This window comes from Pelodiscus sinensis, chromosome 9, assembly GCF_049634645.1.
Source record: "Pelodiscus sinensis isolate JC-2024 chromosome 9, ASM4963464v1, whole genome shotgun sequence".
In the NCBI taxonomy this organism is placed as follows: domain Eukaryota; kingdom Metazoa; phylum Chordata; order Testudines; family Trionychidae; genus Pelodiscus; species Pelodiscus sinensis.
Genome location: NC_134719.1, coordinates 34,160,001 through 34,185,236, shown reverse-complemented (window position 1 = coordinate 34,185,236; position 25,236 = coordinate 34,160,001). Strand labels below are relative to the sequence as shown.

General features: G+C 41.7%; 1 protein-coding gene across 2 annotated transcripts in view; it reads right to left on the bottom strand.

The window, feature by feature from the left end:
* EPHX4 (epoxide hydrolase 4) overlaps nucleotides 1–25,236 on the bottom strand; it is a 39,204-nt gene that overhangs the window by 9,461 nt on the left and 4,507 nt on the right. For both annotated transcript variants that reach the window (XM_006137323.4, XM_075936525.1), the window contains 5 exons: nucleotides 20,298–20,383; nucleotides 10,398–10,555; nucleotides 7,556–7,684; nucleotides 3,596–3,699; nucleotides 1,103–1,251 (listed from right to left, as the gene is read on the bottom strand). In XM_006137323.4, the coding sequence (XP_006137385.2) occupies nucleotides 1,103–1,251; nucleotides 3,596–3,699; nucleotides 7,556–7,684; nucleotides 10,398–10,555; nucleotides 20,298–20,383 (626 nt within the window). The remainder of the gene's footprint in view (nucleotides 1–1,102; nucleotides 1,252–3,595; nucleotides 3,700–7,555; nucleotides 7,685–10,397; nucleotides 10,556–20,297; nucleotides 20,384–25,236) is intronic.

Genomic DNA, 25,236 nt, shown 5'->3' with positions numbered 1-25,236 from the left:
AAGCTGTCACTCATTTATGCATGCATTCATACTACTGTTTCATTTCTTTCCCTGGCTGGATGCTGCTGACATGAGGACCATCCTGTGCTGTCATTAATGTTTTTTGACAAGAAAGCACTGCCCATACTTTTGTGTGTGTGTGTGTGTGTGTGTGTGTGTGTGTATATATATATATATATACAGGAGCAATGTAAAATAAAACATGACCGCTTAAAATCAATTACTATAATTATGCAAATATGCAAATAAATTAATTACCATATTCAGTATGCAAATCCTTCAGTGCTGGTCCACCAAAAGTTTTTGAATGAGTTTGCTGGTCCGTGCTATAAAAATGGTTGGGAACCACTGGGCTAGATAATACTTAGTCCTGCCTCAGTGCAGGGGACTAAACTAGTTAAGTGTTTCTCAATCTTTTTTTTTTTTATAAAGTACCCCTTTTTTTTAAAAAAAAAGTAAGTACCCCCAGTACCTACAGTTTTCATGCACACACCCTTTTTTTCTACTGTTTGTTTAAACAACTTAATCATAGCTGGGTGGGCAATGAAGTTTTTGGGTATAAAAAGTACAAAAATAATAAAGTGCTGTAAAACTTAAAACAAAAAACTTAAAACAAAAATTCCGTTTTCTCCAAATTTCAGTTGTGTTGATGTACCCCCCAGACTTCTCTTGAGTACCCCTGAGGGTATTCATACCACTGGTTGAGAAACACTGAACTAGATGACCTATCAAAATCCCTTCTAGTACTATATTTGTATGATACTATGCTTTTATGATATCATTAATATTCCATAGAAAGGCTAAATCTTTGGTTTGCCATGCCTATCATTATTGGGAGAAAAATTTTATCAGCTTTAGACATAAAGATTTTCCTCCATAATAAGTTCGCTGTTTGATTCCATTGTATGACCATGCTATGTGATTTATATTACATCACACTGACGCTGAATCAGTGGTATTGCCTGCTAAAGGAGCTTGGTTTGAGAACAGATTTACCTGTTCTTCTGCCGTGGGAGCAATAATATAATAAGATAAAATAATATAGTTGGATTCCAAAGATTTGTCTGAGATGTTTTACTTGGTTTATGAACATTATACTGACCTGAAAATATTTCTGTAGTGGTTAATGGGTCCAGTGAGTGCCCCAGGTTGAGAAAAGATGTAAAGGTAAGCTTCAATGTCCTCTGCTGTTAACCGACAGCCTTTCCTTCCGATTCCAGTAGTCCGACTAGTAAATAAGTTTTTCAGAATCTACCAAAAAAAAAGAGAGAAAGTATCTACAATATCTAGATGTTCTGGATAGCAAAATAGTAGGCTACATATACACTACAAGGTTTTTGTGCAAAAACCCATGGCGCGCCCACATCTCAAATGCGCTTTTGTGCAAGTAAATCAACAGTTAAACAGCAGAAGAGAGGGCTTTTTCTGCCGTTAAGTAAACCGTCCTTTTACGTGGCATAACTGCTTTTAGCGCTACAGCTATTGCACAAGAAGGCAGGTGTGGATGCTCCAGAGGGGTTTCATGCACCAGAAACCCCTACAGGAAAAAGCACAGGTGCTCTGATGGCCATTCACAGAATGGCCATCAGAGTTTTCTTGTGCAAGAGCATCCATGCAGTGTGGATGCTCTCTTGTGCAAAAGCACATCACTTTTGCGATGTGCTTTGAAGTGTGGATATGCTCTTGCACAAGAAGTTTTTGTGCAAAAATTTGCACAAAAGGCCTCTTGCGCAAGAAACATGTAGTGTTGACGTAGCCTCAGTGATAATGCTATTTTGCCCTTTGAAGTGTGATAAATGGTTAAGCCATTATTTATAGGCAACTATAAATAATGAAATATAGAACATTCTTATTTCTGGTGAGATCTCATTTCAGAGTATTAAAATATATGTAAATAAGGCAAGATTCCTTCAAAGTGGGCCTTTATACTGTCATAAGCAAACACAAACTCCAGATGCAGATTTCTACTGCCATAGAGGGAAAACATTTTTAAATGCAATAAATTGATTCAAAGACAGTATTACGTTTCCTTTAAAAGCTTCAGAGGGGTAGCTGAGTTAGTTTGAAGAAGTGTCATCTGAAGAAGTAGGTTGTGCCCTCGAAAGCTCATGATACCATCTACATGTTTTGTTAGTCTTTAAGGTGCTGATAGACTATTCACTGTTTTTTTAAGTTTCCTTTAAACTAATTGAAATTTATTTTGTTTTTGTTTTTTAGGTCTGACTTTATAGGTTATTTAGGAAGCGCACATCTACAGGAAAACATTCCATATTCCAGGCTATCAGAAGTTCTTGCTTTCAAATGATCACACTTCTTTAGAGGCTACTGTTCTGTAATTGAAAGAAGTTAAACTATCAATATTTTGTCTTTGGATCATAGGGGAGAAAAGGCTAACATTTCTGAGGATGTTCCATTTGGGGTTGCCAGATGGTTTAACCAAAAATACCGACACCCCCCCCCCCAAAAAAAAACCACCGGGAAAAAATTCTGTTGAGGGGAAAAAACAGGAGGGGGGGGGGGGACCAAAGCTGTTGAGAGAGAGAGAGAGAGAGAGAGAAAGACCGCAACAGCAATTATTAAGCAAAAAAACTGTAAAAAATTAAAAATCAGCATGGCCCCTTTAAGAAGCAGCTTTTTTGCAGGCAGCCATTTTGTTTTTATTTCCAGCCACAAGACAAGCCCCTGCGGAACCAGGTAAGTGGGGTGGGGGGGGCGGGGTTTGGGCCTGGTTGCTGACTGTGTCGTAGGGTTGCCAGGTGTCCAGTATTTTTGCCTCTTGGCAGGGAAAAAAAATCAGAAAATACTAGACATTTTAGGTGTCCAGTATTTTCTGAATTTTTTTTTACCAGACAGGAGGCAAAAATACTGGACTGTCCAGGTCACTACTGAACACCTGGCAACCCTAGTTCCATTGACTTCCATGGACATTTATGTGTGCAGTGGGTGTTCTGGGTGCAAAGAATCTGGCTATTGGCCCAGGGTGGGTTTGTGCAATTAGGGTGTGTGCCTGCAGTACATATAAACATACCCAAGCTGTATTCACCTAGCTAGCTTCGGTATGTCTACATGAGTTGCAGTCACACTTTTATGTATACTATGGCACTGGAAGTAACCAGTGTCAAGAGATATTGAAGTGCCTACCTGAAAGCCAAGAGCAAGGCTGAAACTTATGTAAATAACTTTGTGTACACAACCCCAACTCTCTCTGTTGCCAAATGTAACATTTTTTTCACCAGTTTCATTATTTTGGCCAGACAATGTGATTTTAGCAGTGGCCAAAATCACCTTTGGCAACATTGTCAAAAAACACTGAGGATAGGCAGTGGGAGTTCAAAAAAACATTAGAAGATAGACCAAGAACCCATAATGTAGTCTTCTGTTTTTAAAATGTTTTTTCAGTCTGACTCATGATGTTTGTTTGACCTCTAGTCTATTAAATACTAGCCCTAAAATAAAGCAACATAAAAGCCAGAATTATAGGCAAATTATTCTTAATGTTTCCATAACCATCATACTGTCAGAATGGATCAACACAGGTGGCAGTTTTTCCATCATTAGCACATTAAACATAAATAAGAGTATTCATTTTGCTTACCTTGAAATCATTTACTGTAAATATGAATTCAGGAAACCAGGGCATTTGGAAAAAGAAGTAGTTTCCAGATTTAATCAATTGTGAAGGATGTCGCAGAATGTATTCTGAAACAAAAATGCCCATGAATTAAAAATGAAAGCTGATAAAATTACTGTCATCAATATTTTTAAAAATTTAAGGAATGTTTTAAAAGTATTAATTTAGAGAGTGTTATGTGACAAGGAATGAATACAGTTTAAAAGTAAGTATTTGAGCATATGTACTGGACATTAAAATGTGATTATTGCAATTTCTTCTTACGTATATCTTAAGTAGGCAACAAAAATAAGACCTAATAAAAAGCTAAGAAAAGGGGATTTAAAAAAAAAATCGAGGATTTCAGTATTTGGATCATTTTAATTAAAATGAGTTTTGACTAATAAAAACAGATCTTTTAATTTTACAAAAACAATTTTAAAAGAACATTTCTCCTCTTAAAATATTTCTCCTCTTACAAATGTGCTGTATACAAATACTGTAGACAAAAATTTAATTATGTTTTTAAATATAGCATCAATTCTATTAATGAAAGGATTAAACTGTTGAATAGTTGTTTTTCTTAGCTGTTACAAAAATTGTAACAAAAATAGTGCATAGTCTCTTCCGTAGCACATTGGAAATACACACAGCAAAGAAAACAATATAACTGACTTAATATTATGGATCTTAAGCAAGACTCCATTTTTTGCAGGTGCAACTCTATGTCTGTAATGAGTTGCAAGTACAAATTATCCCTTATCACTGCCCAGAGTGCACTGCCTGGGGCTCTAGCAGTGATTTAAAGGGTCTAGAAAGGCTCAGCTCCTGGGTCCTATAGAATCACTGAGCCCCACAGCAGTTGCTCCCTTTGCCTCACCCACACCCACCAGTCAGCAGGCCTGGGTAAAAATCTAAAGGTTATCAATTGTAGATGTAACATTACATACACAATTATTTAGAGATGCAAAACTGTATCTAAAAAATTGGAGCTCATCTATGAATATCAGTCACTATAAATGAATAGGGATTGCTCTTAAAACAAGACTAATTGTATTTAATGGCTAAAGTCCCAAATAATCTTTTCAGACATTCTTATTTTGTAAATTCTAAAATTCTATCACCTCTTATGTTTTTGTTTGACAAGTCACCTGACCTTTCAGCCATATAAATCAACGGTAAGCTAACATATTTTCAGTATTGACTGATCGCTAAAGTTTAAATTTAAATATTATAATTTTACAAGGAGGACTTTAGAGATCTGATCAATATTGGAAAAAAAGTTAACATTTTATAATAGGCAGACTTCAGCACTAATCATTAGTAGTACTTTTAGTCCTCTGATGTTGGGACATGTGAATGCTATGGGAAGTCAAACTTTGGGGAACTGCCAAATATCTCTTATTGCTATTACTTAACAATAAATGGTATGCAGTACGTGATGAAGTTATTATAGCAAGTCCAGATTATATAGCACAAGCCTGAAAGTTCCTTAGAAATGCATGGTTCAGAGTATCTTACTGGTATCTAATACAATTTATGAATAAAAATGTGAGGAAGATGTCAGACTTTTCACGTACTGGGCATTACAACGATGCTTATGGCTAACAGAACGCTTGATTTATAATTTGAACATTTTTATTCAGTGCACAGGCGAACTTAATTAATTCGTGCTATTGACTGGGGCAAGGCCACTGAAAATTACAGAGTGGATTGTGTGAACTACTAAGCAAGCAGACAAATACACATATCAAAAAATCTATGGCATCACAAAGTGTATTTTATTACAGAGGCTGTCTCCTGCTCCAAAGGGAATTACTGATGAAGCTTGAATTGGCTCCAATGGTACAAGATAAGCCCTTATTTTTGTAAGTGTGGTTTATAATTCATTAAAATAACCTTTAGTAGTATAGAAATACTACTTGAGTATATACTTTGTAAGAATAATTATGTTTTAGGGCTTGGATCTGATTTCATTTATGCTGGTTTTACACCAGTGTTACTTTACTGACTTAAACTTGTTCACAGCAATTGGGATAAAAATCAAGCCTTTATTAAGTACTCTTCCGTTAAATATTTCTAAAGGAGTATGTTGAGACCATAAGATTCTGAATGGAAAACAAAAACAGATCTGCAATTAAAGAAATGTAATAGGACGCTAATGGGCATTTAAAAATTGTATGTGCATTTAACGAACAGGAGAGTATAACGCAAGAAGCACTGGTTAGAGCCAAGTATATAGCAGATATTTCTTGTGCATGCCTCACCACACAATTCTACAAATCCACCGATATCCTTACCTTCAACTCTATGCTATTACAGTCACGGGCCTCTATTAAGCAGTTTTATTACAATGTGGCCTACTGTATATAATATCATAAAACTCAATTTCACTTGTTGCCTAAATGAGGATTAGTTTGTAGGTGCTTGATTTTCATTTACATACAGGCTGCTTTGCACAATGTTAGTTTATGCCTAAGGGCCCAGGACAAATGGCTGCGCCTGTGCCCATACCTGCTCTTCCCACTTGGCACTCCTGCCGGGGAGTCTGGTTGGGTTGCAGGAGCTTGCCCTGATCTACCTGCCCAGTGTTCCTGTCAGGAAGCAAGTTTGGGGCAGAGTGTCTTGCTATGCTATGCCTGCCTGAGTCACAGTGCTGTGGCTTTCCACATTCCATAGCAGGAGCACTGGGAGGCACGTGGGGAAAGCTTGCCCCACCCACAAAGGGCTTTAATGGCTCCCACTTCTCCACATCAACACGCCCCAATTCCACAAAGAAGCTGCAGGTCACCAATAAGTCTTGCCATTCCACAGAGGTCTGAAGAGCCACAGGCATCTCTGAATTAGTGTGGCCCTGTTCCTCAGCGGTTGGCAGAGTCCAGGCATTTCCAGGCCCCTCCGAGCTGATGTGAGTGGATCATGGTCATATCTGGGACCCTGATTACAGACATGACTACTCCCTTTGTGGTGCTGGCAGGGCTTTCATTGTCCTAGAGCACTATGGGAACAATAGCAGGTGCCCAATATGTCAGAAGGGCATTACCATGGCAACTCCAAAGCTCAACAACCATGAAGGTGGGCTGGGACCAACAGTATGTGTCTTAGGAGAACTGGAGAAAACTGAGCCACACACCTGTCCTTGGCCAACAAAGGGTCACTGAGAGCTATGGTCTCCATCCTCAGTGCAGGTTGTTTATGGGAGGCCACGCCCTGTATCCTCAGAGAGCAGAGACTGAAACAGGGATAAATGTCCTTAGTCAGGGGAGAACAGAGAGGCTCAGCCAATGCGCAATGACTAGAGAAGGGAAAGGAAAAAGCAATATATCAAGGGGTATAGTGCTGGGTAAAGGGACCTTGTTTGGACTGGGCAAGGTTGGGGTGTGGAGATTTGCCCCCCTTCGCCCATCTGGCACTGGGGGAAATCCCTGCACCCCACTCCCCAGGAGGAGTGCTGGGCAGGTGGAGTTGTGCAAACCCCTGCACCCGGCAAGGAAATCTAGCGGGTAGAAGGGGGTACCTCAGGCAGAAGGGTGGGGAGCAGTCCCTACTTTCTCAGGCCCAGGGTCCTAAAAAATCATAATCCACCTCTTGTTTTACACAACTATGGCAGTGTTAATAGGTCATTTACCTCCACCTTAAGTCACCTTTGAACTGCCAGAGTCATGTAAAGCAGCCTGAGTGTAAATGAAAATCAGGCCAATATATCTGCAGGCTAGAATCCTCATGAATATTGCAAAATTATATTTTAATGAAAAATATGACAGCTTTGGCTTTCATTTAAATATGGGACAAATTCCAAGAAGTGCTTGTAATTTTCTCATGGCACCCCTTATGTATCTAGGTGTGTAGTGCCTCCCCAGATGTACCCTTAAATAAGCACCAAATCTGCCTACTTAATGAAAATGTGAATATTTGGGGTTAATATAAAAATATCATAAAACTCACCTGTAAATACAGAGGGATGAGGGAAATTAATCACAATAAGCTTGGTCACCATTTCCGGGTAACAAATAGCAACTAACCAAGCAATCATTCCACCCCAGTCATGGCCAATCAGCATACACTTATTGTACCCTGCCACATAAAAACAGATTTTTACATTTGCCTACTGACAGGTATATGAAAATGAATTATCACATAAAGTAACGACAGTTAAACAAAAATAAATGTCCCAACGTATTTGTTAATAGTACTCCAGCTTCTTCACTTTTTCTTAGTGAATTTTTTACATTGCCATAATAAAATGTAAATAAAATGGAGGATAGGGTCATAATTCAAAATGATCTGGACAAATTGGAGAAACGGTCTGAGGTAAACAGGATGAAGTTTAATAAAGACAAATGTAAAGTGCTCCACTTAGGAAGGAACAATCAGTTTCACACATACAGAATGGGAAGCGACTGTCTAGGAAGGAATATGAGTCAGCAGTGTGATGCTGTTGCAAAAAAAGCAAACATGATTCTGGGATGCATTAACAGGTGTTGTGAGCAAGACACGGGAAGTCATCTTCCGCTCTACTCTTTGCTAGTTAGGCCTCAGTTGGAGTATGTGTCAAGTTCTGGGCACCGCATTTCAAAAAAGATGTGGAGAAATTGGAGAAGGTCCAGAGAAGAGCAACAAGAACGATTAAAGGTCTAGAGAACATGACCTATGAAGCAAGGCTGAAAGAATTGGGTATGTTTAGTTTAGAAAAGAGAAGATTGAGTGGGGACATGATAGCAGTTTTCAGGTATCTAAAAGGGTGTCATAAGGAGGAGGGAGAAAACTTGTTCATCTTGGCCTCTGAGGATAGAACAAGAAGCAATGGGCTTAAACTGCAGCAAGGCAGGTTTAGGTTGGACATTAGGAAAAAGTTCCTAACTGTCAGAGTAGTGAAACACTGGAATAAATTGCCCAGGGAGGTTGTGGAATTCCCATCTCTGGAGATATTTAAGAGTTGGTTAGATAAATGTCTATCAGGGATGGTAGAAGACAGTATTTGGTCCTGCCATGGGGACAGGGGACTGGACTCGATGACCTCTTGAGGTCCCTTCCAGTCCTAGTATTCTATGAAAAACGTGGTAACACTTCCTTCATTAAACACTAAAAGGAGATCAGTGAGTGTTATGCTTGAAATTTTAACAGTTAATTACAAGTAATGGTTTCCCTGCCCCTCGCCCCCGCATATGTGACATACGTCATGGTACTGTATGAGATCATTTATGTCTTCTAATACCTATGTACAATGTGGCTAAGTTGGCCACATTGTGTTCAAAATTGTAATACTACATCATTATAAAGGTGGAATTATATACTCAGATAGCTAAACTTACTGTATATTTAAAACAGATAGGGATGATGGTGTACTGCACAGGCTCAGAACACTTCTGATTCATATTCTCCTTAGGTGGGAATTTCAAAAGTGCTAAGCATTGGCCCAACTCCGCTTCCACTGATATCAGTAGGAATTTGACCACTGATTCACAGAAGACCTAGTCCAAGACTGTACTTTTGGAAATTTCACCTTTTATTCCGTAATCTAGGCAGTCCTACATTGGAAAATCCCTGCTTATTTACAAAGCACTCTACATACATGCCAAGTCAGATGTGTAAGATTCAAATTAATTTGGATTCTTTGACAGAAAGCAAGAGAGAAATGTTGAAGACTGACAAACACCTTTTATCTACTGGCCAATTTTGATTTAGCCGACTTGCCAAAATAATTCATCTCTTGAGTAAGAACAAGCAGATGAAATTTGAGCCGAGGAAGTAATTTTTTCTAGAAACTTTTAAGTCCCTTTGGCTGTGTCTAGATTGCAGGGTTTTTTAAAAAAATATATAGCCTTTTTTCGAAAAAACTTCACCTGCGTCTAGACTACAGCTGCGTTCTTTCGAAATTAAATCAAAGAATGCAGCTTTTCTTTCGACGGCGGTACTCCTCATTTCACGAGGAATAACGCCTTTTTTCAAAAGTGCTCTTTCGAAAAAAGGCGCTATGTAATGCAAACTGTGCTTTTTCAAAAGAGAGCATCCAGTCTTCCTGGGTGCTCTTTCGAAAAAGCAGCTTGCTTTTCCAAAAGTATTGATTGTAGTCTTGATGATCTTTTCCGAAAGAAGCTTTTTCGAAAGTATCTTTCGAAAAAAGCCTCTTTCGAAAGAGGCTTGCAGTCTAGACGTAGCCATTTGTGAAGCAGGACTTATAATAGAGCGTGCAGACCTTCACAGAGCACAACTATGGCATTGTCAGGGAGTTTAATAACGAAGTTTGTGATACCATGCCCTGTCTTTTGATGGGATTCAGAATTTTCAGACCAGCTCTAAATTAAAACTATAGGGCTAGATTATCGTTTTACAATTTGCCCAGTGTTTCCTGCATTGCTCTGACTGCAGTTTGGGAGGGATAATGACGCTAGATGGATGTAAATTAGACATAACCACATTGCAAATGAAGCGGGGATTTAAATCTCTCGTGCGTCATTTGGATAAAAATGGCTACTGCATTTTGCCAAGTCAGCAGTTTGTCGGCAAAAAGCGGCTGTCAAGATGGGGATCAGGCGACAAAGAAAGCCTTTGTCGGCTGATCCCTTATGCCTTGTAAAATGAGGTTTACAGGATCAGGCGAAAAATTCATAAAATAAGCAAAATGTATTTGAATCAAAATTACTTAGACAGTATCCACAGCTATCTACTTATAATAAAAGAAAACCAATCATCTCAGATTGTTTTTAATCTAAGGATAGCTCGTCATAATTCTGCGACAAATGGAAAAAAATTAACAACTTTGGCAATTTAGCTTCTGCTAACACACCTAGAGATTCCAAAATATCCTTTATATCTGTAATTAGGCAATCTAACTTGTAGTTCTCCTGTTGAGGAGGAGCATCTGTTTCTCCATAACCTCTCAAATCCAGTGCCACAACTCGATATTCACTTTTAAATTCACGCAATTGATGGCGCCAAGAATACCTAATAAAGGAGAAAAAAGTTTTAATTAAAGGTTACATTGAAGAATGTTAGAATTCAATGAGTAGTACTGTCTCTATGATGAGGTGATGTTAAATTCTGTTGGCTTGATATTCTGTTATGGTTGGCCCCTTTTTGCCATAGCATGGTGATTCTGTCTGGCTAGGAATTCCCACTAGAAAGGGAATCTGAAGTGGGGAAATGAGCTCACATGAGTGATTCTACACAGCCATATTCTCGAAACCCCTAAGATAGGGAGCATAGCCACGGGAATGTAGGTTTAACCAGACTGTCTCTATGATCTTGTTATTCATGATTTATGGAATGACTCTTTGGTACCATAAATAGCTGTCAAAAATGAGAACATCTCTCAGATTGTCGAAATTCTGAAGGCACAACTGATCTCAGAATGTATGTTTCGTCACCGTTTTCCTACACCAGGTAGGGCTGGAATGGAGCAGCAAGTTATGCTTCAAATGACAAGATGAACAGCTTTAGGTTTCTTGGGGAGGGGAGGAAGAATGATAACTCATTCACTATGTAAAGCAAAGGATTAATAAAATATGTTACAAGTTAATTTGATCAACTGATGTTCTATGTCTTATTCCTCTGTGCTATATTTATCAATGTGTCCTTATTCAGTCACTCTAAACTTTGCAGAACAATGAAGATTAACAGCTGTCAGTGCATCAGTACTGTACATGGTATTTCACTGCTTGCGTTTCTATGGAGAATAAAGATAGAAATTACTTACTTTAAAAGGAAATCTAGAGTGAGGAAGAGTTTAATAAGCATTAAGAGACAGATTTGGGTTATTCTTGGGTTTAGAAATAATAGATTATAACTGGATAAAAATGATATAAAGTGAATAAAGACTGCGGACATTATTCTGAAAGGTGCTACCTACCCCTCCACTCATCAAAATCAATTTACATTGAGGGTATTCAACACCTTCTAGGGGGTGCTTAGGTTCTATCTTCTTCTTAAACTCTTGTACACCAAGTGGAGCATAGGTCATCTACAAGTCTCCTCCACTTCACTCTGTCTTGAGACAAAACTTCTAGCTGACTCTAGGAGTACCCCAGTTGTTGTCTTTCAGTCTCAGTAGATCTTCTCCACATTGTCCGAGGTCTTCCTCTCTTGCGTTTTCCTTGCGAATTCCATGTGAGAGCTTGACAGACTATGCTAGATGATGGTTTTCTGAGAATGGGGCCTAGCCACTTTCTTCTCTTGATTTGAACGTCAAGTGGTTCTTGTCCCGCTCTGTTCCAAAGCTCATTATTTTTGACAAAGTCTTGCCATTTGATGTGAAAAATGTACCTCAGGCATCTGTTTATGAATGTCTGTAGCTTGTGATTTGAAGACTTTTTAGGATGCCAGGTCTCTCTTTTTAGGATGCCATACAAGAGCACACTCTTCACATTTGTGTTGAAGATTCACAGTTTCGTCTTCGCAGATATTATTTGTGAACTCCATAATGGCACGAAGAGTCTTGAATACAGCTGTTGCTTTCCCTATCCTAGCATTGATATCCTTGTCTGTTCCTCCGTCTCTGCCCATAATACTACTCAAGTAGATGAACTGCTCCACATCTTCCAGGTCATCCCCTCCCAGTGTGATGGTGTTGTTGTTGGACTGGTTGATATTCATTGTCTTGGTCTTTCCCTTGTTAATGCTCAGCCCAATCATTGGGGAAGTTTTTTCTAGTGTTGCAACCTTTTCTTCCATGCTTTCATGGTACACCGTGGCATTACCATGGCATCCCATCCAAAATTATTAACCTGATCCATTCAATTTATGAACCTTTGACATGCCAAGTTGTTCACAATGGTGTCTTGACAGAATCCTTCAGCATACTCTCAGGAGTACGACAAGGGTGCCTATTGTCCCTTTCCTGTTCTTGATCACAATGGACTGGATTATAAGCAGGACAACAGATAGTCATCATTGGGGCATTCAGTGGACACTTTTCAAACAGCTAGAGGACATTGATTTTGCTGACGATGTCGCCCTCCTTTCACACCAACATGAAAGCATGGAAGAAAAGGTCGCAACACTAGAAAAAACTGCCTCAGTGATTGGACTGAGCATTAACAAGGGAAGAGCTTAGTTCCTATATTCTAATATAATTTCCTTTAAGGTAAGTAAGGAAATATGAACAATGTTATGATCCTTTTAACCACATATAATATAAAACGGACTCCTGCTTGCTAACATTTACTAGTAGCCCTATTGCAAAGTTCTTAAATAAACAACATAAATGAAGCATTTGGGAGTCAAATATCGTAACACCCATCACACTTCCACCTGGGTGCCCTACATTAATGCAAATAAATACAAGATTTAATAAATACAGGCCTCTATAAATGACTTATTTTTTAAAAATTTCAACTACACAACCCAGTAAGTCAGGTTTACCATGGTAACTATTATGGGCTATCACAAATACCTCATTGAAGTGAAACAGCATGACACAGTAAATATTTTGTTTTTGAATGACACAGCACTTTTCTATTCTCTTTCCCTGCTGTCATGGTGGTCCATCTATCAGTTAAAGGCTTGATGAAAGATAGGTCTTGCACAGCACCCTGATGCTTGCCGAACTGTAGCCTCAGAAGACCACCAAAAGAAGCAGATCTCAGAGGCATGGACCATCCAATAAAAATATCCTGTCACCAACTTCTGTAAGTTCAATATGTATTGCTGGTCTTTGCATACAATACCTTTTATTATGTCTAAAGTATTTATCTAGTCACAAGATTCTAATGAGACATCTGCTTTGTGGGAAGCATTTTGCAATATTAGTAAACACCTTTGTTTTCTCAAGGCTGAATAACTGGAGCTAGTCTGGGTTTTTCTGATTATATTATTTCTGTTTATACAGAAAGGCAGTTTATACAAAAATCAGCAGCTCACACATATCAGCTATCTGAACACCTTAGTCCAATTTTTAATATTTTTTGCATACAAGAAACTTAATGTCAGTGGTGCATTATATATATCTTGATTGACCGTTTGTCAATATACACCCTCAGTTACTCACTAAGGTCAGCACTGACTGGTTATTTCACGTGTCCTAGTTATAACCATGAGATATTGGAAGCTAGTGGATTTTGCAACTAAGCTTTGTAATAGAATAGTGGAGGTTACTTCCATTCCTATTACTGTCTTAAAAGTACAGGTGTGCTGCTGCTTTAAACTACTCTTAAAATTGTTATTATTTTATCTCCCACTTTGAAAAGAAAATCTCAGCTCATTCATAAAATTTTGAATAGATTTAGAACAAGCCAACTATTATATTTGTTGTGTACATATTTTATTCTCAAGCATTTCTTTACTGTTGTCTGCTTTTAAAATCAGCAGGTATAAGCTTATTATTATTGGTGTTAACAATGACCTATCTAGCAGGTTTTGTTTTGTTTTTTTTTACAATATTCCATTCCATTTGAATAGTCAGAAAATACACAGAAAGTTGCTAACAAATGTTGCATGATCTACAAAGATTTTAGTAACTGCAGAAAGGCTTGTCAATTTTGATTTAATAAAACTCTAGAGGCTTTAAATAGAAGATGCCCACAATTTTCTAATTAATATTAAAATTATAAACTTTGCAAATTATTCCTACTTTATCAATTGTCACTAATCTGTAACTCTAAAAAAAAAAACACTCACACTAATAGGCGGTTAGTTGGGAAGGTTTCCACAGTCTCAAATATCTAACTAGACTAGAATATGCACAAATTAAAGATGTATATTTTATCCAATCAGCTGATTTTGTTCTTTGTTTATATTTCTTTATCCAATTAAATTAGCAAGTGATTACTAAAATAATATTCAATTTTCTTGACTATTCATCTACTATATATTTGAGAGAGTTACTGCATTGCCAAGAGCACAACGTCTGTTGTGAATTACCTAGTTGTTCTTTGGATGCATATTCTCTCAATACTGTGTGTGGGATCACCCCTCATTAGCTTAAATCTGGCAATCATAGCCTAAATGATATGGCCAAAATGTTAGAAACTTGGTCCTTCCATCATTTTTAAATAAACATATTAAGGTTTGTTTTCTTTTGATCCACAAGACTTCTTCGTGTGCCTGCAGATGTTGTCATGTATCTCCTGGTAAACTAGGGTGATCAGACATCCCATTTTTAAAGGGATAGTCCTATATTTAAACCCTCCTGCAGGAGTTCCAACTTTTTCTTTAAAAAGGGCAAACTGTCCCATATTTTCGGTCTCTCCCCCCCACCCCCCATCAGTATTGGCAGGTCCAACGGCTGGCTGGATCCCTGCTCACCAGTCATCCTTTTGTACTGGTGAACAGTGAGGGGTATCCAGTGGTGAGCAGGAGGGTGGGCTCTAGTGGTCAACAATGGAAGTGGATGTGCAAGATTGGTGACAGGGTGAAGTTGCAGCAAAGGGGCTCAACCGCTTCCCTTGCTGGTCCATTGGTGCTGACACCCCTGCAGCCAGGTTCCCTGGGCCCTGGTACACAATGGTTCCTTGGGCTTAACCCCCTTCCTGCGAGCACGGTAGCCAGGGGGACAGGAGGTGGCTGTGTTATGTTGGCAGACAACAGCAGCCTGGAGGTATATCAGGGCTGTTCCCCACTCTGGCACACCGAGTACAGAAGGTGAGGGCCTGCAAGAGTGCTTAAAAAACTTGTCTCTACAGGCACTGGTTACAAAAACCTTCCCCCAGAATCACAATACATGGATTTGGGGGGATTGCTGTCACTGTCAAGTGATTTTTATCCCTAAAAAAACAGGGGTGAATACTCAAACCCATCTCCAGGGTACCCCAAGCTCTTTTGCCCTAAAAGAGCTTGAAAAAGGGAAAACAAGCTGCAGTCTCTAGTAGCTGACCTCCCAATTAGAGGCATGCAGATACACACTTAGGGTATGTCTACACTACAAAGTTAATTCGAACTAACGGATGTTAGTTCGAATTAACTTTCATAGGCGCTACACTAGTGCTCCGCTAATTCGAACTTAATTCGAACTAGCGGAGCGCTTAGTTCGAACTAGGAAAACCTCATTTTACGAGGATTAAGCCTAGTTCGAACTAGTGGGAGGCTAGCCCTCCCCAGCTTGCCCTGGTGGCCACTCTGGCCAACACCAGGGAAACTCGTCTGCCCCCCTCCCGGCCCCGGACCCCTTAAAGGGGCACGGGCTGGCTACGGTGCCCGTGCCAGGTGCAAGCCTGCCAGCACCCAGCCAGCAGACCCTGCACCTGGCACGGATCGAGCCACCCACCCGATGCCCCCCAGCCCTCCCCCTCTTCCCGGGACCAGGCTGGCGGCTCCCAGGAGCTTGCCCGGGACCGCAAGAGGTGGGCATCCTCCTGGGCAAGTGTAGACATCGTGGACCTTGTCCACGATCTCCGCACTAGGCACAGGAAAGTGGCCGGCTAGGGCAGGAGAGCTGCCAGCCTGGCCACCCAGGAGCAGGTGTGCAAGAGAATCAAGGGGGTCCACTGAGACCCCCAAACCTGAGCCCTGAGCTTACAATGGCTGTCCTGGGTCAGACCAAAGGTCCATCTAGCCCAGTAGCCTGTCTGCCGACAGTGGCCAACCCTAGGGACCCTGGAGGCGATGGACCGAAGACAGTGACCAAGCCATTTGTCTCATGCCATCCCTCTCCAGCCTTCCACAAACCTTGGCCAAGGACACCACTCCTACCCCCTGGCTAATAGCACTCCATGGACCCAACCTCCATCACTTTATCTCACTTCCCTTTAAACTCTGTTCTAGTTCTAGCCTTCACAGCCTCCTGCAGCAAGGAGTTCCACAGGTTGACTCTTTGCTTTGTGAAGAACAACTTTCTGTTACTAGTTTGAAGCCCACTACCCATTCCTTTCCTTTGGTGTCCTCTAGTCCTTCTTTATGGGAACTAATGGAGAACTTTTCTTTATGCACCCTCTCCACCCAACTCCTGCTTTTAGAGACCTCTATCCTGTCCCCCCTCCGTCTCCTCTTTTCTAAGCTGAAAAGTCCCAGTCTCTTTAGCCTCTCTTGATATGGGACCTGTTCCCAACCCCTGATCATTTTAGTTGCCCTCCCCTCTCCCAGCCTCTCTCTTCTTCTCTCCCACCTCCTTTTCCCAGTCTCCCCCAGTTTTGTTCAATAAAGACAGATTCCATTTTGGAAGACACGTTATCTTTATTTTGTTAATCAAGAAGAGGGGCTAGGGAAGGGTAAGTGGAAGGAGGTGAGGGAGGAATGGGGTACGAGCCCCCGATGGGGAGGACTGGGCTGGCTCTGCGGGCTTCTGGGGGCGGAAGTTCTCCTGCAGCCCCCCAATTGCCCCCTCTCCCCAGATGGCAGCCTGCGGCAAGTGCAGCCGGTCTGATGGCCGAGTGCAGTGATGTGCCCAGTGTGGGCACTCAGGGCACTCCAAGCCAGGACTTCTTTGTAAGCGGGGCACCCCTGAGAACTGTCTGTCCGGGGTGGGGGGTCGGGACCCTTTAAGCACAGCCCTCGGCTAGCCTGAGACAGCATCTCCACGCTCTAAGTCATCCTCTGATGCCCTGCCGGCACTGCTTCCGGCCATCCTTAAGCCTGGTTCAGGGTCCACTTAATGTGGACATGCTAGTTCGAATTAGCAAAACGCTAATTCGAACTAGTTTTTTAGTCTGAATCCGTTAGTTCGAATTAGCTTAGTTCGAATTAACTAATTCGAACTAAGTTAGTTCAAATTAACGTTGTAGTGTAGACATACCCTAACAGACAGACCTTCTAGGACACAAGAATGAAATCATCACCTTTAAAAAATGATTTTTATTACAAATCAAAAGATAAACTTTATAAAGCATACTTAGTTGCTAGATGTTACAAAGCAGCTAAGGAGAACAAATTAAAACACAGAGAAAAGTCTCTGGGCACAACACTAGATGGTAAATGGGGAAGGGAGGCATAGATTCACACACAGCAGTTCAAACCACACTACAAAATAAAGAAAAAATACCCTGCACGTGACTAGATTCACTTTTCCCCCCTTTACATACTTTCCAATCTTTTCTTGGTTCCATCCACTTCCACGCCCTGAATTTCCAGGAGGCATGATAGTACTGCTTGTGCTTAAATCATTCTGTGTCTCTCAACTCCTAGTTTTACTCTCCCACACAAAGAAAGCAGGAAAGGAATCTATATCCAATTCAAATTTCAACACTATCTCAATTGGTTCTCCCGGCCAACCTTTGCTAGCTAGTTGAGTTTAACCCTTAGTCGCCAGGTGCTGGTCAGCACTCCTCCTGTCCATTACAAGATATTACCTGCCTTTCAACACTGTGTCAGCAGGAAGGGACAACCTGCTTCCAGTCCCGAAGGGATGGGGTAGGTGAGGTGGAAGAAGAAATGAACTCTGAAAAGACATGGGTCAGGTCATCCCTCCCTTCCTTCCCTGTGGCTGGAAGTAACTCTGGCAGAAATTGAGGGGGAGGAATGTGACCTTGCATCCCCTCATGTGTTGCCTTGGGAAAAGGCGGTGCCAAGTACTACGAGGCGCAGGTCCCTGCCAGGCATGCAGGGTGGAGAGTGCTGAGCAGGGAGGATCAGCCTGTGTGAGAGAGGTATATGGGGGAGTGTGTGTGTGTGTGTGTGTGTGTGTGTGTGTGTGTGTGTGTGTGTGTCATCCCTTCCTTTGTGAACCCTAAAGCCTTGAAGATAAGCAGTAAATAAAAAAACTCCAGCTATGCAGTATTTCTTTTTAATGGGAGCACACTCAATTGGATATTAATTTGAACATTTGTGTGACGGGATTTACGGGTGCGAGCACCTCGCGCCCCCTCCCCTCCGCCGATCCCGGTCCCAGTCCGGAGGGGGGGGGGGGGACCCAGCGAACCCACCGTCTGGATTGAGCTCTTCGGCCGCCCCACCCGGGGTCTTAGTAGTAGTGTCTGGTTGCGGGGGCGATCACCCCTCAGCCCCCCCCAAAGCACTGAGGGGGCTCGGCGGCCCCTTCGTCCGCCTTCCCTTCTCCTCGATTTGGCAGGGTAGAAGAGGGTTGCGGTGGGAGAAAGGGAGGGGAGTGGGGGGACCCGGGCCCTCCCTCACCTCCGGGTCTCAGCCCGAGGCCCTAAGCGGAGGTCGGCAACCTGTAGTCGCCCTCCACGGCGGACGGGGCTGTGGCCCTCAACTCGTCCACCCACGGGCGCCAAAAGGGTCCCGCCTCGGGCTCCTTCCACTCCCCTCTGCCTTGCTCCTCTGGCGGAACAAGGTTGGGGTCACTCACCCCGCCGAAGTCGTCGAGCGCGTCCCAGGGCGAGCTGCTAGCTGCCGAGCCCGTCTCGCCGGGTTGCCCCAAGGGCTGGGGTTTTGGTGCTCCTGGACGCCAGGGCGCCTGCCGCTGCACTCTTCCCCCTCTTGCCGGGACGCTCCCGGCCTTTATGGTCCCCGAGGGATGACGTCGGGGCGGTAAGCTCCGCCCCCACCGCGCCTCTCCCTTCGCAGCTGTCCCGGCGTACTCCCGGGCCCTCCGCTGGAGCATCAGCCGGGGCGGCAGGGGCGGCCGCTTCCTAGCCGCTCGTGTTCTGCCCCACCTCCCGCTCTCGGCTCCAGTTTCCCCCGCAGGTTCAAGTGCGGACCCCGCCGGGTCCGTCACAATTTGTACTGAACAGTACATAGCTGCCATTGAATTTGCTTTAATTTGAATAATTTTACCTAGTGTCTTGTATTCAGCATAGGGAAATATGGTGACCATAGGTGAACTAATAATAGAGCCTTTTTCCCCTAGTGAAGGGGTAGGGAACATTTTTTTGGTCAGAGGCCACTGGCCCACAGAAAAATTAGTTGGGGGCCACACAGGAGCGGCCTGAGGCCGGCTGTAGTAGTTGGCGCCCCAGGCAGAAGGCGCGATTGGCGCCCCCGCCTGCACAGCCGTCAATGGCCATGACATAATCACGGGGTGCTCGGGTCAGCGGCACTCTAGCGACCGCCTAGTCTGCCTAGGCTCACGGGCCACCCCTGGGGCCACAAACAAGTGAGAAGCAAAAATAAAAAAAACCTCATCCCGCAAACAAACAAAACCTCACTCAACCTTGCTCCCAGTAACCTCAGGACTTGCCCCTGAAGTGGGATGAGTTGGAATTCACACTCCAGCCCCAAGGGAGATTGCCAAGGCTCAGAGACTTGCCACAGGGCTGGAGCATAAGCACTAGTTTGCCCCACTGCAAGGGAAAGCCTGAAGTCTCACCGCAGGCCAGATCCAAGTAAGCCAGGGTGCTGGATCTGACCAATAGGTGCCCAATCCCTGCTGTAGTGATTCTTGATAGTAGTTAAGCTACTCAATAGACTCTAAGCCTTTAAAAATGAATATTTCCCTCCTTGTATTTCTTAAAATATATAGTATGCTATGCTATTATTTATTAATAAGTATATGATACATTTTGCACTTAAAAATCTGCCTAGGTTCTTGTAGATGCCCCGTACCATACCATCTGAACTCATTCTAAATGTTTATTCTTTGACAACCCTGAAATGACACTACTGATAGTTAGCTGAAAAAATTTATACACAGGAAGAACTAGAATGAAAGGGGAGGTATTTGGGGTTAGATGAACATTTAGAGATTATTTTCTGGATGGTACAATTGGAAAAAAATAAATGCATGCTCAATTGCAGCGGTTTGTTCAGTCCTGAAACCTACCCTTTCTGGGCTATATGAACATACTTATGGAGGATAGCAGAATATATTTAAATAATATATAAACTATGTAATGAAATAAGAACAAGTGGAGAGTATTACCAGAATTCTGGAAAGCCATGAAGCAGCAACATGAGTGGTTTACCCCGTTCTCCAGCAGCTACATAGTGAAATCTTAACCCTGAATCCTGGAAGGGAAAGAAAAATACAAGTATTGTGACCTGATTGCTGCCCAGTACTGCTGCAATGAGAATCTGAATATTAATATGATTTTCAAAGGTATTCTAAGAGATGATATAAGTGGCAGAGGTAGCGTACAAACTTCAATTACCCCAGTGTGCCACAACTGTATTCTGGAAGGGCCTCCAAACAGGTGATAAGGTGGTTCAATTTCTGTGCCTGTGTAGTCATGTGATTCTGCTGAGATTTCCAACAAGACCACTAACTGGCTGATGCCCAGGTAATATGAATTCGACTAGGCCTAAGGACTAGCACCTACTCAGTTCACATAGAGCACCAAACAACCACCAGATAAAAAGTATCACGACAAGAGTAATTTATATCCATTGTACATCTTGTGAGTCAGATGATGCTATTCTCAGTTATTTAAAAGTATATCACATTGAAAACAGGTATAGAGCTGGCAGACCTTATTTTAAAAATGAAAATTCATCACAATTAATCAAGGTTGTAAAAAATATATTTTTGTCCTTTATGCATGCCACAAGGTTTAAAACATTTTTATTTCTCAGAGAGATTGGAAACGAAGTCTGTTAATGTGTCTGTTGTCTCCTACCCATCTTTATTTACTGTAACTGGCTCAGTCATGAGCCCCTTCAGAATTATCATCATCATGAAAATTACCAGGTTTTTATTGTCAGTAGGCCAGAAGCTGAGTCAGTGTAAATTAACATAGCTCTATTTAAATTAACAGAGCTATGCTGAGATACACCAACTGAAGGTTAGATTGATTAGAATTTAAATGGGCTGACATGATAGCCAAATAGATTCGATGGGTTCCAGCCTCCCTAATGTGGAAAATTAATGCTCAGCCATGGACTTGAGAGTGATCCAAAAGGTTACAGGTAAAGAGCTAACTAATATACTTTGATATTGCCTATGAGATTGTACAATGTCTTCACATAGAAAGCAGTTGTATGGTAGATCTGAGGAGATACAGCTGGGGAAGATCTTTCTGAGACAAGGGGATATGGGACTTTGAAAAGAGTTGGCTTGAAGAATTAGTCTGTTGGTTGGGTGTCAGATGAGGAAAGAGTGTATTTCTTTTTAGATTAAACAGAGCCATAACTGCCTTCTCTTTACAGCCTGACCAATTAATGCTTTTGCTTTTGGTTCAAGGGCTGATGCGCTCCATGATGGTGAAAATATAGTAGCTAGATCTTCCCGGCTGTTTCTGCTTGAACTTCCTTGAGCTGAAAAGGCATCAACTGCTTTATTAGCACCAAGACTCTAGAAGATAAATATTTTTCTTTTTCATACTCATTATGGATTTTATGAAGAATTTAGGCCTGATTTCCCCCTCCTATTACACTACTTTTATCCACTATCACTCCAGAGAGGACAGAAAATGAATTCAAGAAAGTTTAGAAGCATGAAGTTCAGGGAGTAGTATTCAGAAATTATTTGTGACATTATCTAAAGTCTCTAATGGCCTCTTCCTAGTCAGAGCTCAGGGCATTTCTTCCAACCTCACCATCCTTGATATCATCTTGGCCTAGAGTTGCCAGGTGTCCGGTATTGACCTGGACAGTCTGGTATTTTCGCCTCCTGTCCAGTAAAAAAAATTCAGAAAATACTGGACACCTAAAATGTCTGGTATTTTCTGTGTTTTTTCCTCTGCCACGAAGTGAAAATACTGGACACATGGCAACCCTATGACACACACAACAACTGAGGCCCAGCCCCCGGACTCCTCTGGACCTTTCGGACCCCCCTGCCAGCCCTCCCCGTTACCTGGTTCCACAGGGGCTTGTCTTGTGGCTGGAACATAAAAACAAAATGGCTGCCAGCAAAAAAGTCTCTTCTTAAAGGGGCCATGCTGATTTTTAAGTTTGGGGTGTTTGTTTGTTTTTTTGTCATGCTTTATAACTGCTGTCAGGGTCCTTTTTTTTTTTTTTTTTTTTGGTCAGCAACTTTGGTCTCCCCCTTTTTTTCCCCTCAACAGAAATTTTCCTGGTGATTTTTTTTTTTTTGAGCAGGGGTGGTGGTTGGTATTTTTGGCTAAACCATCTGGCAACCCTATCTTGGCCACCATTGTCTCTTATGCTAGTGTTTCTGAAAGTGGGCTGCTGGTCTGCTTTGGAAAAATCGCTAACGGGACATGTCACTATGTTTATCTAAAGCCTCCATAGCCACAGAGCCTCGCGACTCCCTTCAGCTGGAAATGGCAAACTGGAACCAATGGGAGCTGTGAGGCTCCATGGCTATGGAGCCTTTAGATAAACAAGGCAGAGCAACCCGCTAGAGGCTTTCCAAAAGCAGGCCCATGGTGCACTTTGAGCATTGCTGTCTTATACCCATTTATATGTCTCAAAAATCACACCCTCTTTTTATTTTTGACTCCTTTCCCTCCTTGCTCTCTTCAATGTCTTGTTTAGCGAGTCCTCCTCCTTTCCTCTCTTTCAATGGATGACTCATAGGGTTTTGTCTTCAAATTCTTCATCTGTCTCTCCCTCTCTCTCTCATACAATATCCCAGTCACACACCTTCAATCTTCATCTGTATGCGGATGACTCTTATATTTACCTCTCTTTTCCTGACCTCTCTTTCTTCATCCAAAACTGTCCTGTCTCCCTGAAATGATCTAAGTGATGTTCATGCGGCTGTTTAAACTTAATATGCCCCAAACTAAGCATCTCATCTACCTTCTTGAGCCCTCTCTTCTCCCCTCTTTTTCGGTGTCTGTTGACATCATCTGCACAGTCCTCCAAACTGTAATTGGGGCCTCAGCAAGTTGCACATCCAGGCTGTGTTGAAATGTTGCCCCTTTTATCACAATATTTCAAGATCCAGATTTTCATCTTTGCCATTTTACTTGGTACTGGTAAGCAATACTCTAATACTGATCACAACAATAATACATTTATATAGCCTTCTGTTATTGACTGAAAAGGTGTTCCAATTTCTTGAGAGAAATGGACATTCAAGATATAGTCAATTATTTCATTTGTCCCACAATATTTTTACTGCAATGATTACCTCCTCTCCAGCATGGCCAGTTCAAATACGGTATTGATATAATGGGGGAAAATGTTATATCTATATATTTTAGAAATCTGCATCTGTCTATCTGTCCGTCTGGGAGTCCATTTGTTCAGGAACTGCTCCTAAACTATAAGAGCTAGTAGCACTAAATTTGGTATGCAGCTTCCTCTTCTCCTGACTTAAAGCAAGGTCGGGGTTTAGATGAGTGAGAAAAAAGGTAAGTGCTGGGAATGGGACTATTTTCCATAACATGGAAAGGGAGGAGGCAAAAAGAGGAGGGATGTGATACTCAAAAGTCACCCCTGGGGGCAGTGAGATAAGATCAATACTGCAGAGTGACTGCAAGCACCCATCCCACCAACAGAATGGCCAGCAGGGTTGGGGCTTCCCATCTTGCCTGCCACCAGACCTGGTAAGTGGGGCCCACATGCCTCGGAGACATACCTCGCTGGCCCCCATGCCCTAAAGGGGAGAGGAGGATAGCCCATGCTGGTCCCCTCCCACCTTGGAAGGAGCTAGAGAGGGAGGCCCCTCCCGCCCCAGGAGGGGAAAGCGGGGGAAGGGTGAAAGATCCTACTAGCCACCCAAACCTTGGGAGGAGGTGCGGGGGACGGTGAAAGATCCCACCAGTCCTCCCTGTTAGCCCCCTGCCCTGAAGGACCCACTCAACACCAGGTAAGTCTTCTAGTATGGGTATAAAGAATTCACATGTTTCATGACCTAGATGAAGTAAGTAAAACAACTCAGATAAAAGAAACTGGAATCCTTAAAAATCTGCATCGGTATTGATTGGAACACAAATTTCTGTATTTTTCACAGAAATGTTTCCATTTATTATTAGTTGTCAACCATGTATTTTATTTTAAAGTGGCATGGAAGCTTTTAGATCAGAATGACAGACTGTCTCTTGAGAAAGAAGATAAAATATTTGTAAATAACCTAGAAAAACATGTTACAAATTGTAACTCCCTTAATATTAACTAGTACAAGAAAGTAACCTTTATATTTGAAGAGTCAAACCAACTCTTTTACACTGTAACTGAATTTAAAAGTTTCTCCACATATACATTTTCTCCTTAATGATAAATTAAATATAAATATTTTACTTTCATTGGAGTTGTCAAAGGCTTTCAGATATTTAATTCACCAGCTGAATACATGATTTAAAGGAATATATTAACTGAGATTTATACTGGTCATATACTGTTTGTATTGTTGATTAATTATCTCTTTTGTAGAAATGTATTTTCAAATTCTAACTAAAAAGAAGTGATGAAGTGTATTTGCCAGTATTAGTCTCTATTGATATTATGTGGTTTATTACTTGTGTTTCTGTTATTCTCTATACTAGTGGTTCTCAACCTATTCACCATGGGGGGGCATATATGCAGCTCTCTGTGTACGATATGGATGATCTCTCCCCACCAAGGAATACACATACTCACACTCTCACTCATTCTATGCCCCTGAAGAGGTTAAGTGGGCTTCAGCATTGTGCTGATTAGGCTGCAAACAGCCCACGAGTTCAGAACCACTGCTCTAGATGCTTACCAGTTTCTTCTCAGTATTTTTTCCATTATTTTACAAGAGTCTGAGATTACACTTAGTGAATATTGCCCGTTTTCAAAATACTACCTACAAATAGCAAAATAAGTCAACTAAGTCTAATGCTTTATTAAATATGAAACTCATCATACATCTTCTATGCACTTACTGTACACTGAACCATTTCTATATTATTTCATTTGCTTATTTATTAGACAAATGCACCACAGAAGGACAGTCACCAGAGGTAAGAGAGATTTTTAAAAAAATG